Source organism: Oenanthe melanoleuca, chromosome 15 (assembly GCF_029582105.1).
Source record: "Oenanthe melanoleuca isolate GR-GAL-2019-014 chromosome 15, OMel1.0, whole genome shotgun sequence".
In the NCBI taxonomy this organism is placed as follows: Eukaryota; Metazoa; Chordata; class Aves; order Passeriformes; family Muscicapidae; genus Oenanthe; species Oenanthe melanoleuca.
The window spans coordinates 2,662,753-2,681,473 of NC_079349.1; the positions used below are offsets into that span (position 1 = coordinate 2,662,753).

General features: G+C 50.4%; 1 protein-coding gene across 2 annotated transcripts; it reads right to left on the reverse strand.

The window, feature by feature from the left end:
• Positions 1–559: 559 nt before the first annotated feature.
• CAMKK2 (calcium/calmodulin dependent protein kinase kinase 2) lies at positions 560–18,308 on the reverse strand. 2 transcript variants are annotated; one of them, XM_056504318.1, is made up of 18 exons: positions 17,199–17,340; positions 13,038–13,154; positions 12,160–12,622; positions 11,323–11,370; positions 10,886–10,939; positions 10,693–10,744; positions 10,480–10,613; positions 9,842–9,878; positions 9,062–9,083; positions 8,692–8,780; positions 8,263–8,462; positions 8,119–8,172; positions 7,589–7,662; positions 7,160–7,247; positions 6,818–6,913; positions 6,157–6,285; positions 4,168–4,268; positions 560–3,806 (listed from the first exon to the last, which is right to left on the reverse strand). In XM_056504318.1, exons 3-18 carry the CDS (start codon positions 12,454–12,456, stop codon positions 3,734–3,736), a joined length of 1,548 nt encoding a protein of 515 aa, XP_056360293.1. In that variant the 5' UTR covers positions 12,457–12,622; positions 13,038–13,154; positions 17,199–17,340; the 3' UTR covers positions 560–3,733. The 2 variants fall into 2 exon arrangements, with proteins under 2 accessions (XP_056360293.1, XP_056360292.1); XM_056504317.1 differs by lacking the exons at positions 6,818–6,913; positions 17,199–17,340 and adding an exon at positions 18,186–18,308.
• Between the last annotated feature and the right edge of the window lie 413 nt (positions 18,309–18,721).

An 18,721-nucleotide genomic window follows, 5' to 3' on the forward strand; every position in this document is an offset into this window, starting at 1 on the left:
GAACAGACCTAATATTCCCTGGCACACTTCCCGTGCTTTTTACCACCACACCAACCCTGTGTCTGGGCTGCTGCATTTAATGAGTGTACACAATTTGACTGAAGTGGATTTGTTGGCTTTTATATTCACATGGCCTTGAGCATATCTAGTGATAATATTGATCCATAAAGTCCAGGTCATCCCTTTCTCTGAACCTTTTCTGGTGTTACAGAGCCCTAGGATCTATTCCATACCTCCAGCATCCTGGCTGCTTTTCTCCAGCAGTACAGTGGGTGAAGCACAGCATTATCATTTTGCTTTATTCTTTAAGTGCCTGCTGCTGTTGAGCACTAAGTTGTGTCCCAGCTCCAAGAGTCAGTGCTCCAGTCTGTGCATGTGAACAGTCAGTTTGGATTATACAGTGGCTTGGGCTGCTGTGGTCTCAGCCCAAGATCCCCAGTAATGGTAGAGCACCAGACTTCAATAACACAGGAGAATGCTTTCCTCTTTCAACAACCAAACTCTCACAGCTTGATGAAGACCACTCAAATAGAATAATGGTTCCACTTGATCAACTAACTCTGGTTTGGTTACATGTCATTTATTTCAACTTGTACAGTGAAGCTTGAACACCTGTGTGGAAAAACACTTAGTTGTTGGTTTATTTTTTCTTCTTAGGTAATATAATTTAAAAGTGGTAAATACACAGTATTTAAACTTGATACACCTGATAAAGTTAAATGCATAATAAAGGGGTAGGAGTGAAACACAAGCCTTGGTCATTAAACAAACAGTATAAAAATCAGGAATAGTTCAGGACCTTAGAAAAGAAACAGATCAATTGCCTGATAGGTAAGAGGGGACCACCATGGAAAACTACTCAGATAAGAGGCCTGGTTTCCCCTTAGCACTTTCCTGTGTGCTTTCAGAGCCAAAACGGCTTAGTACCCAGCAATAAGCCCACAGTCAGCACCGGGCTTGCTTGGAAGGAAGGGAGATGGGGAAATCAAGCTATCGCCCAGTTCCAAGGCACAAGCAAAATGTTCACTTCACTATAAGGAGAAAGCCAGAATTACTACTAAGGAACAGCAGCTGGGGAACTGAGCAGGTTTATATACACAGTACAGCTTCTCTAACAGCTCATGCATTTAGAGAGATCTCCCTCACATGGCCACGCTTTATGCTTTCAACAGAGCTGACCAACCAGAAAAATCCACATTGCGTTTCTTTCCGAAATGTGCATTTGGCTGCAGCCCCAGCAGAGCCTGCACCGAGGGACACTCGGTTTGGAGAGCACCTTGGGGAAGTGCTGAGTTTAGCATCCTTTAGAACCAAGCCCGTGCAGGCAGTCAGACACTGATCAGTGGGAGTATCTGAGGCCCAGGGACTGGCTGGGCATCAGGGAGATGGTACAGCTGTTGAGAAGCTGCACTACAACTGGCAGACCTGTTTGGTCAATGTAAACTGTCTCACATGACAAATCACAACCAGGGGTGGGCAGCACAGAGATCTCTACAACACACCTCTAGCGAACACACCACACAATTAATATGCACGACCTACGAAGAATTGGATCTCCTAGCTTTTTTTTTTTTTTTGCAGATCAAGTCCACTTGCAGAGTTAGAGAACCAGGCTGCCCACTCACACACATTTCCACAATGAAAAGTCCTGTGTAGGAAAGGGGGAGCAGGCAGCTGTAGCAGTGCTGGCCCCCAAGTTACCTGTTTGGTTTTCCCATAGCTGAAGCTGCAGGGCTTTGGCATAGCCTCGGACTAAAATGGGAGGAAAACAGTGCACGTCTTATGGCTCCAAACTCCATAGTATTGCTCCTAAACCACCAGTTGTCCTCACTGGCTTTGGGAGAGGCCAGCAGCACAATACTTCCATAATAAATTGCAGTTTAGGGGGAACATCACTTCAAGTGATCAAAAGGTGTAAGGGACAGTTTGGGTAGGCATCTGCACCCTTGCTAATGCTGTCCTGGTTTTAACAAAAACCAGTCTTAACCAGGAATTACCAGGCCAGGACTGACTGCAGCAGGGCCAAGGACCTTGGCATACTGCTGCTTGTGCTGTCCAGGGTAAAATAAAGGAAGACAGGGAATAGTCACTTTTTAAAGGCAGGGCATCCATGGCCAGGGTTAACAGGCAGAGATCTTAACATTAATCAAGACACTTGGCAGTCTCGTAGTGTCTTCTTCCCAAGGCCAAAGAATTACACCTTATCAGTCCCTCACAAGCCTGGGAGACTCAAATCCTCCTTCTCTGTCAGGTACATCAAATGCCTCATTCAGGGTCACACAACCACATCAGACTGAGAAAGGAAAAAAATCAGACCTTTTCCCCCTAGTCCCATGCTGTATCCACAGAACAGCTGTACTTACCGTGACCCCTTTCCTCAGGCAAACCCTGGCTCCTCATTCTCCAGCTTTGTCCGAGCCCAGAGAACTTGGGAAAGTGAGTCTGGACCAGAGTCTCTCCCACCACAAGACAGATTGTTATTTTGTACAAGCACCACAAATAATCAGAGTAATCTGACTGAAGGTGAAAGAGCTCTTGGTAAGAAACAATCCATGAACTAGATATACACTTAATGTACTAACAAGCCTCTGATCCACAGGCATTCACAAATTACTGGTAACAAACTTGCAAAAAATACATAGCATTGGCCCCAGAATCCAGATTAAGAGTTTGGAAAACAAACGTTTCTTTGAAAATTACTAACTAATCATTAAGTTCTTAAATTCTAAGCAAGCCCTAAGTCTATACTTTAAAACCAGCATAAGTTGTATTATTTTTAATTGTAGTAAACCATGTAATGTACATGGAAGTGAAGGATTTTACCCTGAATTTTATATTTTATACTATATCTACCTAGATTGAGTAAAAGATTTAGAAACAAACTGTTAGTGCTTCTTCTGTTGTTTAAAACATTCTAAACACCACCTTCCACTCATATGTCTGCAGCAAAAAATAGTTCAAACTGAACTTAAGCCCTTAAATACCTTTTCTTTCATACACTGAATACCTAACTTACCAAGTCCTGGTCAGACCAAGGCCTCTGGAAAGGTGTTAATTACCTGAGGAGGTAATTAACCTCACTTTCTGAACATCCTGAAGATGCTGTTTCATACAACTTGGCTCACAAAGATAGGCATTCTTTAAAAAGCTGAAAAGGTGGGTTTTTGCTTTGTTCCCATGCAGTTAAAAAGGTGTCAATTAAAAACAAGCCAGAACGACAAGAAATAGATGCAACAACATTCCTGGTAGGTTGTGAACTCTCAAAGTGCACACGTGGTTTTACTGCTGCGTATCCCACTTGGCAAAAGCTTCACCCTTCTGCACGTGCCCACGGCCACGCAATGGGCATCGTGCCCCTGGGACGCTGGCGTCAGTCCCTGCACATTATTGGCATTAAAACCAGCTAAAAGCAGTTCCAAACACATTTTCCTTTGGCTGCTGTGGGTTTTGTTTTGCAAAGCCCTGTTGCTGCTCACCACTACCGCTCACCTCTCCGCTGTCTGCCAGCGCCTCTCCCACCAGAAGTCAGCAGTCCAAGGGATGGGAGATGTTCCGTGTTTATGGCAAATAATCTGATAAGGTGTGATAACATGCTGCTATGTGAGCTCTACATCCAGCATTGTACTGAGATAGCGCCATGTCATGCTGTGTTTGCTCTGGTCACTCGTCCCCAGCGCACACTTGGTGACGTGCCCTGGACTGAGCTGCTCAACAGAACCGTAAAGTCCCACGTTCAAGAAAGAAGTTCCTGCTCTCCCACGTTGGGCAAGTCGTTGCATTTCAGGTTGTCTTCACTGCCTTGTTTCCTGTTTTCAAAGAAAATACAACAGCTGCTGAGCGACTCAGAAAAAGGCAAAGCAGGCCATGAGACACCAGTTTCTGACCCTTCCCTGCCATGGGATCTTTGGGAAGCTGTGCATGTGTCATCTCTCCCCAGGTAACAGGCTGGAAGTACCATAAAAAGATGTTTTTCATCCCATCAGAACAGCAGGATATTCCATGTCACAAAAATCCCATAAAGCAGTTACAGATCAGGCAGATGGGGTGTGAATGTCACAGTCATGGCCCCCATGAAAGTTTCAAAGCCCAACTATTTAATTTCTCCTCCAGAGCATCAGAAAAAACTGTGAATGTCTCTTGGGGCCAAGATGAGGAGATGACACTTACGGCAACAGGTTCCCAGATGAAGACAACGACCGCTCCTCCCTCTTGCTCCCCTCAAATGGGTTCCCAAAGGATCGCTTCCGGATCATGGTTTTAACCAAGATCTGCAAAACCAGAATGCATTTCATCAGGGGGGCTTTTCCTTCATTCAGGAGCAACAAGAACATCCAACTTGCATGCTCAAGTAATTAAAAAAAACAGTGAAAACAAGTCCTCTATAGGACTCTCTTCCTTCTGAAGGAAGCATCTTTGCAAGTCTCCAGCTGTTTAATATAGGAGCTGTGTTCTCATCTGAAACCCTAGCAGGTGAGAGCCACACTAGGTGTAAGAGGCTGAAAAGGAGAACAAAGCCAAGTCTGGGAGGTTTCTTTCCTCCCCAGAAGTACGTTTTACTGATTACTGCATCCAGTACCTGCAAATTCCCAGTCCTCCATGATTACCTGGCAAAATAATTCACTGTAAAGGGAAAGGGGAAGGAACTGGCACAATTTTACCTGAATGTTCATCTGAAACCAAACTGAAAAGTTGGCCATTTGTCCAGTTTTGGCTGCAAAATACGAAATTACCAATCAGAGACTGGTGGGAACAGAGATGTGTCAGGATTCTTTCCTGTCATACCCCAGCTAGCTTTGCTGGTGGGAGCAGACAACAAGGTGAGAAGCACTGGACACTGCCTCAGCAGGGGCATCCCTGAGAGCCCCTGGCTTCATTTGATGTTGCTTCTCATCCCTCTGTGCCTCTGTGCCCAACGGGGCCCAGAGAGCCATTCTGTGTCTGAAGTCGAGGGTGCTTTAAGAGTCAAAGCCATGTGAGTAGATCTCACACTGGAGCGTCAACACCTGCACTTGGCTGCACAAAGATCAGGCACCACAGGGTAATTCTGGAGATCAAATGCAAATGTGAAAATACCACATCTGCCTGGAGGCAGTGTGTTATTCAAGAGTCAAAGAGGTGCAATAAAATCTAATTTGCCTTGGGCTATGATGAACACACCTGGCTTTCAACAGGGCTGGGAGGACTGAGCCTACTGATCAAGTCCCCTCTGAAAAAGGTGGGGGGGGGAAAGGGGGGAAAAAGGGGATAAACCTCTCACCAGTGGTGATCTTTTTAGAGCAACATATGTTTTTTCTGCCTGGGCATCACAAGGCACAGCAAGAATTTAAGTATTCAAATGTCTGCAGTCAGTGAGATCTCTGCAGGGTATCCAAAAGGGAAAGAGCTCCACAAACGAGGACAGATGTGGGCACAGCTATAAGATGGAAAAGGTGTTTCAAAGGGAAACCTTTTCTTCAAAAAAATCACGGTCTGGGTGCCTACAGGCAGATAACACCATGCCAGGGAACTGTGAATGGTCGCTCACTGTTTCTCCTAACAAAAAGGCTGGCACCCAAAATTCATTAGGTTCAAAACCAGAAAGGATTTCACTTTGCACACAGGTTACAATGTGGTTCTCACCACCACAGTGGGTTGCAGAGAATAAAAATTGAGCTTGAAAAGAGATGAGATGAAGTCACCAAGAATAGCTCCAGGCGGGGGCTGATGCACATCCTGGCCCAGATAAAATCTCCATCCTGGGAAGCTCCCACAGTCCCTATGGCTGGACAGGCAGAACAGGGCAGGAGCTCCTTGTGCCTGGCCAAAACACCTGCTCCTGGCCACAGGCAGGTTCTGGACCAGATGCTCTTTTGCCCTGAGCAAATACAGTGATATTTAGGCAGCCAGCTCAAATGTGAAGACCAGCAACCCACTGACAGTTACCTTTGGAACTGCTCTAAAATATTCCTTTGCACAGTGGGGTATGGCCACGTCCACTGAGCTCCTGAGACACCCAAGTGTCTTGCAGCACTTGTTTCCAAGAGAGAGAAGGTCTTTGCTCTAATCCTGCCCAATGCTTTTGCCCTTCAGCAGTGAACTCCAGCTGTTCAGGGCCACCCCAAAAGGCAGCGTGGACCCTGCTGTACATCCATAGACCATCAACTCCTTTGTACTCACCACAGTGGCCAGGCTGGGGATGTGCTTGACTGAATTCTCCACTTCCTCCTCGGTCACCTCGACGAGGGTGCAGTTCTCATCCTCCGTGGGCAGCAGCTCCGCTCCATTCTTGGTGACCCAAGGGTGCAACTTCAATTAATAACACAGCCTGTCAGGAACTATTTCCTCTTTTTCACAACTGAAACAACACAAGCCTGGCAAACGCATCTCCTAATCCAAGCTATGGCCCCTACGTGCTCCTGGAACACCAGGGAGCAGGGCAGGGCTGTGCCATGTCACTGGTGAGCCAGCTCACCCCAGCACAGCCCAGACAGAAAATGCCATGGTGTGGCTCCTCCAGAGCCAGCGCTGGCCCCAGCTACACAACCAAGCCATAACCTTGGTGACCTACAGCACTGGGTATCTCTGGGCTTTAGGGAAGGAGACCTATCTTCACTCTCATCTTAGGGATGGGACAGCACAGGAGGCAGGAGAGATTTATTCCAGTCCACACATATGAGCAGCAGTGATGGGGAGACCCACTGAGCCCTTGTCCTGGACCTGGTTTAATCCACAACTGAAGGCAGATCCCGTTTCTCCTTGCCCACACACCTGGTGACTCAGTCGGCTGCAGGAGGAGCACAGGCGGTTCCACAATTCCCCCGCAATCCTTTCCCCCTACCTTGGTCTCCATTCTCTCAGCTTCTCGCCCCTTCCAGGCTCCCGCAGGGGCGAAGGACCAGAAATCTCCTGCGAAAGGCTGTTGCACAGTACTTTCCTGGTAGCAGAGGAAATACTGTACTCAGGGGATTTCCTTTTGCCTGCTATTTCTATAGGCACCAAAGGTCCCAAAGCTGAGCAGGTCCCAGAGCAGGGGAAGGAGCTGGGACTTACCTGCCCAGGGGCCCTGGGCACAGGGAGAGGACCTAGCCTGGCGCGATCAAACTGACTCCCAAAAAAAGCCGAGCAAGGAGAACCCAACAGAAGTGAAGCCACAGCCAGCACCAGGAAGCTGGGTCAGTACCTTGATTTCTGGGACCGAAATCCTAGATTCGGGATTTTTATCCAGCATCCGTGAAATCAAATCCTTCAAGAAGTCCGTAACCTCTGGCCTGTGGAAGGAAGAGGGGAAAGATGAGATGAGGAAAGGGATGGATGCTGCCTCTGTTCTACACCTCAGTGCCAGCTACTACTGCAGCCCAAACAGGGAGGCAGCTTTGGGTTCTTGTACACCCCCTCCTCTCCAAACCCCCTGAAAAAGCAAAATATTCCCTTTTGAGGCAATGTGAATTGTGATCCCACATGCACAGGGCAGGGAGAGACCAACTCAAAGCCTGAATTTTGCAAAACCACAGCAGAGCAAGGCCAGCCCTACCCAGGGAGTGCTTGAGAAACAACTCAAATGAACTGTAAAATTTGGGTTGATGGCCTGTTTTTGTTTTTGAGTACTTACTGGTCTGGGAACTCCAACGTTTGGGTCTTGATTTTATTGTGTAAACTCAAGATCCTTTCATCCATAAAAGGGCACTACCATGAAGAAAAAGAGCAATGAGGAAAGCAACAACCTCTGTTAAGGGGCACAAGTGGGGCAGCCAGAGGAGCATCAGGATCTCACAGAATTTGAAGGAGAGCAAAGATCCAGTTACAGGGAAATTCCAGAAGATTTTTAATTATATAAATGTCTACTTTTAAACACAATGAAAAAAACATGCAACCAAAAATTACCAATTACTTTAAGAGCTACTTTCCTAAGAAATCTGCCCAGGCACGGAATTTTTCCACTGGGGAAGAACAGAAACCAAATCCTTTTGGCTGCACCCATCCCAGAGACAGACAGAGGTTTCCAATTTCCATCCACACATCCTCATCTCCACTCAGCTCCAACAGGGACACAAGGTGCCAGTCCCACTGATTATCTGGAACATGGGAGGCACAAACCAACCCCCCAAAACACCAACAGCACTGAAAAATCCATCTCATTACCTGCCCAAACACGAAGCAGTACAGTGTGATCCCCATGGCCCAGACATCCAAGGCCTGCAGAGTGAAGAAAGCATAGTTAAATTTACAACAAGACTCCTGTGTGTGCAAGGTTAGTCCAAGACCCTTCAAATTACTATTAAATACCTTTCCAGAGAAGATTTTCCTGGTTTCTGAGAGGGTCTCTGGGGCCATGAAGGCAGGAGTGCCCACTGTGTTGGTTAAGAGGGCATCAGTTCCCTTGAACTCGTTGCTCACTCCGAAGTCGGCGATCTTGACGTGCCCATCTTCCCCCACGAGGAGGTTGGAAGGTTTAATATCCCGATGGATTATCTTCTGATAGTGCACTGCAGCCAGAGGGACAATGAGTGGTGCAGCAGCAGCACTGGTTTGCAGCAAAGGTGCCATGAGGGCTCTGTGTGGCTCTTTCTGCTAAGACCACAACCAGCCCCAGCTTTAAAAAGCCCCTGTGCAGCATGAGAAAAGGCAGTGCACACCAGCAAAAAGGCCAGCTCCAGGTGTTCAGAAAAAAAAACCCAAAAATAACAAATCCCACCTTTTTGCAGAGACACTTACAGTATTCAATGCCCTTGATCAGATCCTGGAAGTAGAAGCGAGCCTGGTCCTCACTGAGAGGTTTCAAGGTTGGGATTTCCATCACAGGGCTGCAAAGGCAACAGAGAATGAAGTTCATTCCCTACCTGGATTTGCTGAAACAGGGCCCAAAGGCTTTGTCACTGCCTGGTGGCAGCACACAACCCCAAACACAGGCACACAGTACTCAGCTGTAACCAGGCCAGGGAAATGCTACTAAAACCTCAAGCCCCAACCACGAACTTCCCCATCACCTCTGCACCCCATTCCCACCTTGGGTGGCCAAACCCAGCCCACAAACCCATTTCACATTCAAGTGTTAGTAGGATTAAATCTGGAATTTAGTACTCACCCCTGCTTCACCAGCTCAAACACTGCAACACAAAAGAGAAGGTGATTACAGATCACTTACAAGGTATGGCTCCTGTGAGCACAGCCTCAGCACAAAAGCAATTATTTTAATGACAAAATTTCTAAAAATAATATGTTATTTTTAAAAAGGAGATGCTGTCTTATGCAAGGCATGTGGCTTTTGGGTTGCTCCCATTTTCAGTTAAGGGGATGCTACCAACTATCTTCTCAGTGCTGCAGCTTTAGCATTGTGAAGTGCCCTCCATGGCACACAAAAACTCTTGTTTGCTACCAAAAAAGCTGAGCCCACACCCTGGCCAAACCTCAGTGCTTGGCCATGAAGGCATCACATGCTCCTCCACTAGTACAGGCTGAACATAACTGATGGAAAAAAAAATGCTTTCTTCAAAAGTTGTATATTACCTGAAGCAACAACTGCAATCTGGTTGGGATGTGGCTCATTTGTACCTTGGATAAAACTCTTGCCTTTTTCACAAAGCCAGAGAAATAAAACTGCTTTCTATCATTCCAGCTTCAACCTTGTTGAGAGCATCAACATTGGTGGCTCTCATGGCAAATTATGTCTTGGTGTTGAATTAATGGCAATAAAATGCTATAAAGAACTCTTGTTCTGTTCACAACCCAGACTGCATCACCTCCAGCACATCCAGGCTATACCCACAGTGAAGGAGAGACCCAGCCCTGCACACAGAGCTGCTCCAAAACACAGTGGGAACCTTTTTCCCCATTCCTCTGAAACCCCAGAGCAGTGGGCAGTTACCCATGTACAGGTGATCCTCACTGGGGTCATCCAGGACCTGCCAAAAGAAACAAAAGGCAATTAAACAATGACAAGAAACCTTTGCAAATTAAGCACTGTGATATTTTATTTAGCAGCCATCTCAGTTCTGCACCATCTGCACCATCAGCACGGTCTGCTCATCTCATTCCCCACAAGAGTAGGGAAAAAAGAGGACAGAGATGTAGCTGTACTTCAAGGAAGCAAATATTTAAAACACACAGGAAGCATCATCTGACTCATGAGCCAAATAAACTCCAGCCTGCACATCCTTAATTCTTGATTTTTGGACTGTTCCATACAGGCAGTGGGTGGAGGGCAAGGCAGCTGCACTGCTGAACTCACAGAAACACCAGTTCTTCCCCAAAACCTGTCTCAGCTCTTGTTTCCTCCACAGAAGAAACATTTTTTCTGAGCATTTCTTTTTCGGAGCAGGGAAGAAAAGATCTTTTGGGAAGTGAGAATAAAAAACCCTCTACACCAAGGCAAACACAATTCTCCCAAAGGCAGGACCTGCTCTTGCCCCGTTCTAGGGTCACTCCCCTTCACCCAGCCCATCCCTGCAGCATTCAGGCTCTGTCACGCTCAATGATGAGTTTTGGAAAGAGGCCAGCACTTGCCTCCACCAGCTTCACCACGTTGGGGTGGTCCAGCTTCTTCAGGATGGCAATCTCCTGGTAGACCTGCTCGATGGGCCCTCTGGGCTGCAGGCAGCCCTCGGAAGCAGCTTTGGCCCCGCGGGGCGGCGGGCGGCCTGCGGGAAAGGCAGAGATGTGTCCAGTTGGGAACAACCCCCAAGATATCCCCACCCCAAAAGGCTTTCTGCCACTTACGGGGGAAGCCCGCCTGTCTCATCAGCTTCTTTTTTGAGAGAACCTTCATTGCCTGCAAAAGGGGAACAAATGTGGAATTTGGGGCAAGTCAAGGATAAAATGTGGCTGGTGGGATGGGGCAGGGAGTCAGCAGAGGGGATCCATCCCCTTCCCTCCTGCCCTGCTGCAGACTCTGGGGCCATGTGTTACTCACATAGTAGGTGTTGTCATCCTCGTTGTAGGCCAGCTTCACCACCCCATAGGAGCCCTGGAGAGGGGCACAGCCATGGGGCACAAGTTAGGGACAATCCAGAAAACCCACATCACCAAACTGGGCTCTGGGCTCCTCTGCAAACCCACCCCACAGGGATCACAGAGCTGGTGGGAGATGCTGGGACGAGCAGGGGGTTGTACAGTCTGACATCACACTGACAGCAAAGAAAAGCTTCAAATGCCCCATTGCGTGGGTGGGAGGGGGAAGGGGGAAAATTAGTAATAATTTTAAAAATATACAATTCATTGGCACCGCTCAGAACAAAACAGCAAGCAACAAAGACGTGAGTGGCTGGACTTGCTCCCATTCTGGAGCATTCCCATGACTGGAAAGTGAAAGCAAGCCTGACATCCTCCCAACCCAAACCCAATACTCACCTTCCCGATCTCATCCTTCAGCTTGTACTGGTTGAGCTGCACACAGTCCTGCGGGGAGAGAGCAGGGAAGTTTGGCATGAGCCACAAAACTGCTCCCATTTGCTCTTCTCCTTTTAAATCTCCAGCAAAACTTTCTCTGCAAACTCACACCCCATCCTGCCCTGCCCAAGAACCTGCGTGGGGCTGGGCAGCTTTGATTCATAAGCCACAAAAGCCACCCACCAAGGCACACGTTGGTGTGTTTATAGATGGCTAATTGCAAATGTTAACAGGGCAGGCGATCCCGTCCTGTCCACTCATGTGGAACCAGAGCGATAGATCGCCAGAGCCCTGAGGGGTTTAACGCTGGTGACCTGGCGCCGAGTAATTTTATTTCTTCTGGGCACAGCAGCCACTTGCTGCCTGTTTTCTGTCAGGCTGGGGGCAGGCAGGCCTGTTTTCTCTTTATATCTCAGTAAACTTCTCTGTTTATTTTGAAGGGGTGAAGAAAGAAACTTGCACTCCTGGCTTCCATCAAACACAGCCATGAGAATTGGTGGCATCAGCAAAAGGCATGAAAACTGGTGAGTTGGGGTCTCACCTCCCTGAGGGCTATCCCCGCGGCCCAGGATATTCCACTGCCCCCTGCCCACATCTGCAGACATCCCATGGGGGTTTACCCCAAAAAAAATAAGCGAGAAGAAATGCAGTGGGAAAATCCAGGCAGATGGGGCCAGGAGAAATGCAGGAGCAGCGTTTTCATCCCCCTCACTGTAACATTCATCCCCCTCACCTGCAATGTTCATCCCCCTCACTGTAACATTCATCCCCCTCACCTGCAATGTTCATCCCTCTCACCTGCAATCCTGTGATGGACACACGGTTGGACTCCACCGTGGGCCGCCGCGGCAGCCGTGGGGAGGAGTGCGGGGACGTCACCGGGGAGTAAGGGAGGGAGGGGTAGATGAAGCGCTGGTTGGTGTCCCCGTGGCCGGGCGAGCGCGCAGGCTGCGGCCGCTCCTGCAGGGACAGCTTGCGGCCGGAGAGGTGCAGCTTGCGGCCATCCCCGAAGGCCTCGCTGCCGGGCACGTCCATCTCCTCCTCGCTGGCGCTGCCCGTGCCCTCGTGCTCGGTCACCACGATGAGCGAGGCCATGCTGCCGGGGCTCAGCGCCGGGGGGTCCCGCAGCGCCGCGGGGGCTCGGCGGCCGCAGCCTGCGGCGCAGCAGAGGGGCTGTGGGGCGGCTGAGCTGCTGGGGACACGTGGCGGCGTGGAGGGACCGATGGCCTCATCCTGGCCATGCTGTGGCTGGGAGATGTGCCTGCAAACACAGGCTGGGTCAGCCAGGCTCTCAGAAAGCAGGATTTCCTGCTGGTCATTGTGTTATAGATTGATTTATTTATTCCATAGGGAATGGTGAAGCCAAGGGCAGTCGTGCAGGATGGCACCGGGATGCACAATCACCCTGCCATGGGACAGACCCCAGGTCAGAGCCAGACTCAACCCCAAGGCTGCCGCCACTGCTCCTTCCACCCTTTTTATTTAAACACCTCCAGGGAATAACAACTCCATCATCTCCACTATTTTCCAAAGGGGTTGTTTCAAAGGGGCAGGATAAAGAATTGCACTATACAGGCATAAATACTACTGAGCTCCCTACTTTACTGCTCCAAGAGGTCACATCTCTGCCAAGTCCCCCCAGAAAAAGCAGTTCAAGGGCACAGGAATCCACTTACCAAGTGTGGGGTGCAGGACCAGCCCCCTGGCTCAATCCTTTCTCCCACGTCCCATCATTGCCAGTGATTCCTGTTCCTCGCCCTGTGGCCTTCTGTGCAAAACTCAGGTCCCCAGACCTTGAGATAAATGAGAAAACTGTTAGCAACAAATTAAAAAACAAAATTAATCAAATAATTAAGTGATAATTAAAAAATAGGAGAAAATTATGTTAATTCACACATCCCAGGCACCTCACAGCACCTGGAGCTGTTCAGTGGTTGGTTGGCTGTAAACCATCGCTCTCCCCTGCCCCAACGCTGGTGCTGTTTTTAATTTCTAGGTTAACAAGTTGCCACAGAAGGAAAGTGGAAAAAATATCCTGAAACAACCAGCCCAGAAGCAGGAACAGAGTTTTTCTGCCTGGTTCCCACACCTCGAAGAGGCGGCCGGTTAAAATTAGCTCCACTCATCTCCATTGAAGTTTCCGTGCTGCACCCGCAGCACAACCACTCTGAATCAGCCCAGCAGAAATTATGGGTCAAGTACAGAAATCAAATCGTCTCCCCCGTCCTCGAGGCTTCACAATGCCCTAATTGCTGTTTTCAACACTGATCTATAAAGCAGAGCTTTTGTGCCCAAGTGGGATCGGCCTGGAGCTGAAGCCAATGCAGCACCACTCGCTGCTCCGAGGCATGGAGAAGCACAGGGATGGGGAGGCTATAAATAAGCCAATGAACAGCAACAAGGACAAACTATTCCAGAAACGCCGAGTTTCATGGGGCTGAATCTGCTCTTGGATGGGGCTTTGCTGCATGAGAGAGCCAGGAGCCACCAGCCAAGTCAAATTCCCCCCACAGTGCTGCTGGCAGTCCACGGTAGCGTGTTTTAATGCAGTCCCAAATGGATTAAAACAAACAGGCAGCCCCCCCATTCATCCTGAATTCACAGGGATGAATCTTGAGGCCATTTGCCTGGCCTGCTTTGGGCACCCCTCCAGTGGGCACATATAAATAGCTGCCCTGAAGCCGGAGCTGATCCAGAATGCTGTGCCCTCTACCCTCACCGTGCTCTGCGGCCACACCAAAAAAGGCAGCTCATCGGGGCAGCCTTGGGATGAAACCACCCCAGGAACATTGCTGGTAGCAACACCCATCCCCAGCAGTGCCACAGCACAGTGGGCATCCTATCCTGCCCCCACAGCATCGCCTGCATCCTGATAAACTTTGTCAGGCTTGAGCAAAATTGAGTTATGAAGTCTCAGTCACACTTGAGAGCTGAGCATGTCCTGGCTGGCGGGAGTTAATTGGCTTGACCAGGATAAACATATCAAGTCTGATTAATTCGAGCAGGCTTCCCCAGGCTCTGTAAACTAAAAGTCATCCAAGACCCATCATAACATTGGCTGAAGTGGGAAGTCAGAGGGGTTTTCCCTCTGCATGTATGCAAAGGGTCAGAGGATGGGGGTTTTAAGAAATTGCCCTCTGAGATGACACTTCCCCAGAGAGAAACCCAAAAGTAGGGTCACACTGTTGAACACAGCCCTATTATCCTTAATAAGCATATGAGGAGGAGAAGGAGAAGAACTGCTGAATTCCCAGACAGAGAGAAAAGTGAAAGAGCTAAAACGAGGGCAGTAATCCCACAGAGAGAAAATACAGCCTGGGGGCTTTGGCTTCACCAACCCATCCACGCCCTTGCCTGGGGAAAAGCAGCACATTCTGGTATGAACTCCAGCAGATCCTTATGTAAAAGGGAGCAGCACATGCCCACAAAATCCTCAGGAAATATAACAGCCTGGTGTATAGGAATGATTTATCGGCACAGCTTTTGGCTGCAATCCATACATAACCCATAGCGGCTGCAGCAGGATTATCGAAGCAATCAGTCTCGCATCTAATTCAGCAAGGAGAGGGATATTAAAATGAAAAGAGGTCTGTGAAACCCTGGCAGCAGCTCTCCCTCTCGCTCAGCATCCACGTGGCTTGAGCGGAAGCAAATGGGAGTGAAATCAGCCCCCGCGAGGGTGAGGGATTTTCACAGCCCCCCTCGGCCACCCCAGCTCTGCTGAGAGCGCGTGGGCCCCGCCTGGCCCTGCTGGATGTGCTGGGAGGGGATCATGCTGACCAATTCTGGTGAGTGCAGAGGGTGACACCTTGCAGCCAGCACTGGCTGCAGGGATTTAAACCAGAGCATACGGATGCATCTACCTGCACTTCCCTCCTAGTGCTGTTTTTCTACCCAGATGCAAGGGCAGCACTCTCGCCTTCCCCACACTTTCGTCACTGTGGCAAGGCCAGGCACAGTGTCAGGATCAGACTCCCAAGGGAGTAAGACTTGGTGGCAGCTCAGCAGTGACCCTTCCATCCATCCTTCCATGGGGGTCAGCTCACAAAGTGCAACTTCAGCTGTCTATAACAAAACTGAACTCAAAACACCAAAACCAGGGCTGATTTTAATTGCAGAGATCCTCCCTTGCTACTTCTGAAGGTTGGTTAAAAGCCAAGCAAGGGCCAGCCTGGGGCAGTTATTGGTCTCCCTGGGCAGAGTCCAGTGGCTATTTTGCTTTCCCCAGTCACGGTCAGTGGTGGAAGTGCCCGTGCCAAGAGTGGTGTCATCTGCAGCAAGGGGGGCATCGATCACAGTTTCCCTTCCTACGGGTGAGCACATACCTTGCCAGAAATATATTAGTCACTGTAGTATACAAAGACCATATGCATCCCTCACCTGACTTTTAATGGGAAAAAAATCTCTCAGCAGCTTCTCTAGAAGTCAGAGGACACCCAAATCTATGAGATACTGGAAACAGGTGCTTGTGCATCTAGGACAGGTCCCTGTGCCCAAGCAGTGAAGCTTTTCATCATCCCCAGGGTGAATGGAGAAGCCTCCTGCACTGCCTGGCCCAGACAACACAGGGTGGAAAGAAAAAAGTGCAAAGCCAGGCTAGTAGCATTGTAGTGTCACAACACCCAGCAGCAGGTCACAAAAACGTCTTTATAATTTTGCCTAATGCTGCTGGAGCAATACAACAAGTATCCCAAAAGGGCATAAGCTCCAGAGATGGTGTTGAGCAGGGGCCAAGATAAGCTTAGGACACATCCATCACCTTGTCCAGCACTGCCAAGCGACTCCCAGCTTTCCTGGAAACATCAGCTCCAGCCCATGATGCCCACAAGAGAGGAAATGAGAGCAGCTCGTGGAATGGAACACCACTTAAAAGACATTAGGGCAGAGTTGAAAGCAAAGGCTCCTCCAAATTACCTCCCCAGAACAGCGCTGGTCCATCAGACACCCCTCACAGCACACTCAGGTATGGGTTTTGGGGTTTGTTTGTTTTCCCAAGAGAAAGTGCTCATGGAGAGCCAGGAGAAGGACGGGCTCCTTCTCCCAGGAGAGAGGCTGTTTCTGTGGGTGTGGGCCATGAAGGCAGCTCTGGTGCCCACAGCCAGCACACATCCTCTCCCCAGCGCGGTCCCCCTGGCCCTGAGGACAAACTGGTCCTGTCCCCAGGGGTGGTTTCTGCCTCTGCAGCATTGCAGTCAGCCCACAGCTCCATCGCATCAGCTTCCCGTGGTCATCTCACTTCGGCTCTTGGTCTTGACTGTTACCATCATGCTCCTGATGCTCTGTGCCGTACACGTGGCTGCAGGGCTGCATCCCACCTCCTAACCACACTGTCACTAGCAGCAACCCAACCTGTGGCTTCTAACGAGACCCGTCCTCTGTACACAGTCTCTCCACCAGCTCCTACCCCCTCTCGCTTACCCCTTGACCTTAAAACTCTCCCTTTCCCCAGTCCCATGGCCTATCTTTGCCTAGCACCCCTGATCCCGTCCCTCAATCCCCGGTGGGGTCTGTGGGACAGGCGGTGCCCGGTCCCATTGCCGCGCCGCACCCGCCGGTACCGCCGCACGTGTCGGGCCGGCGGCAGCGGGGTGTCCGCGGGGCCCGGGCGGGACGGGGAAATGACAGCAGCGAGCCCGCACCGCGGGGTGTCCGCACAGGCCGCCGCGACACGGCCCCGTCCGAGGCGATGCCGTTCGCCAGCCGCAGCCCCGACTCCATCCCCGCTCCATCCCCGGCTCGGCCGCCCCCGCCCGCCCGCTCCTCCGGGTGCGGCTTTGTCTCCGCCGCCGCGGGCGCATCCCCCGCCCGGGCCCGCCCGGCCTCCCCGCAGCACCGACCTGCCGGGGAGCGACCCCGGGACCCCGCAGCCCCCGCAGCTGGGCCGGAGCGCGGCTGGCCGGCGCCGCCTTCGCTTTCGGTTCCGCTCCGGCGGCGGCAGCGAGGGAAGGAGGGAGGGAAGGAGGGAGGGAGCGATGAAAGGAGGGAGGGAGGGAGAGAGGGAGGCCCCGCTCCGCCCCGGGGAAGGGCAGGTTTCCCCTCGGGCAGCCGCATCCTGCCCGCCCACCCCCTGTAAGCCGCTCTTGGGGTGTGTTTTGTTCTTCTGTTTATTTATCTTTTTTCCCAGTGTTTAATTCCCCCCCCCCGGGCCGCGCGGCCCCGGTCACCTCCCCGCGGGATGCAGTGCAGAGCCCCGGCCGCTCCCGCTGCCGCCGACCCCGCTGCGGGCTCCCCGCGTCTGCCTCGGAGGGACACGGACCCCGCCGGTCCCGGCAACGCCTCCTCCCCTTGCCCCGTGCAAACACCAGGCTTGCAGTGTCAGGTCGGCTGGGGGCAAACCGGGTTACCTGCGCCAGCTCCCTCGCACCGAACGATTGCCCAAATCATCACCTAAAGGGGCGATTTGGAAAAGAGTTGTTTGGAAATGTCACAGAGGCACCACCAGAGTTCCCACATAAGTTGCAGCTCTGTAGCGCTGAGACAGAGCTCACGGGCACGGCCTTTACCCCCCCCCCCCCCCCGATAAACATACCCCTTGCTTTGTCCAGTATTTGGGGTTTGTTTTTATTTCCATCCAGCGCCATTTCTGCACCAAGCTCACCCCCGGTTTTCTTTTCATGAAGCAACAGCTTCAGCCTTGAGCAGATGCAAATGTCACAGCTGGCCAAACCTTCTTCCTCATTTTGCTTCAAGGCTCATTTGTGGGCACCACTTTGACACTGTAGAGCTCCCCAGAGCAGAGCCAGGCCTCCATGCCATCTTTGTCAATAAGCACTTTCTGACCAGAATCTTGAAAGCCACTCTAAAAGTCAGGTTTATACACTTACCGTGATGCAGTAGGTGCTCCAAACATTTTAAGGATTGAACTCCTCGATGTTGGTTAAAACAGCTGGGAGGGAATACACCATCACCAGCATTCCACAGAACTGGGTTCCACTTTGCTGTTGGAAACTTCGTTTTTAAAATCAAGGCTCTGATGATCGGCCAACAGCCCGGATGCAGCACTAATTAATGGAATGTGTAAACTAACACCGGACTATCCTTGTCTCAACCACACCTTCGTGCTTCTCTCTTCCTCCTTACCTGGCTGGGCTCCAGCAGAACCAAGTTTAGGTCTGGCCCTGCTTTCTCGTTGCTGTGAATGCCACAGTTAAATCTATTGCTTCCAAGCAGGGTATCTCCTGGGGTTTAATGATGCTCAGCTTTTATATATTCATCAGGTGACTGACACTCACAAAAGGTTTACACTCACTGGAGTGCAATCCCGTCTACCCTCAAATTCCACACTACAGCCAAAATGAAATTTTCTTCCAAAATGAGAATTCCAATGCTAGCAGTCAAAGCCAGCACATCACATATTCAG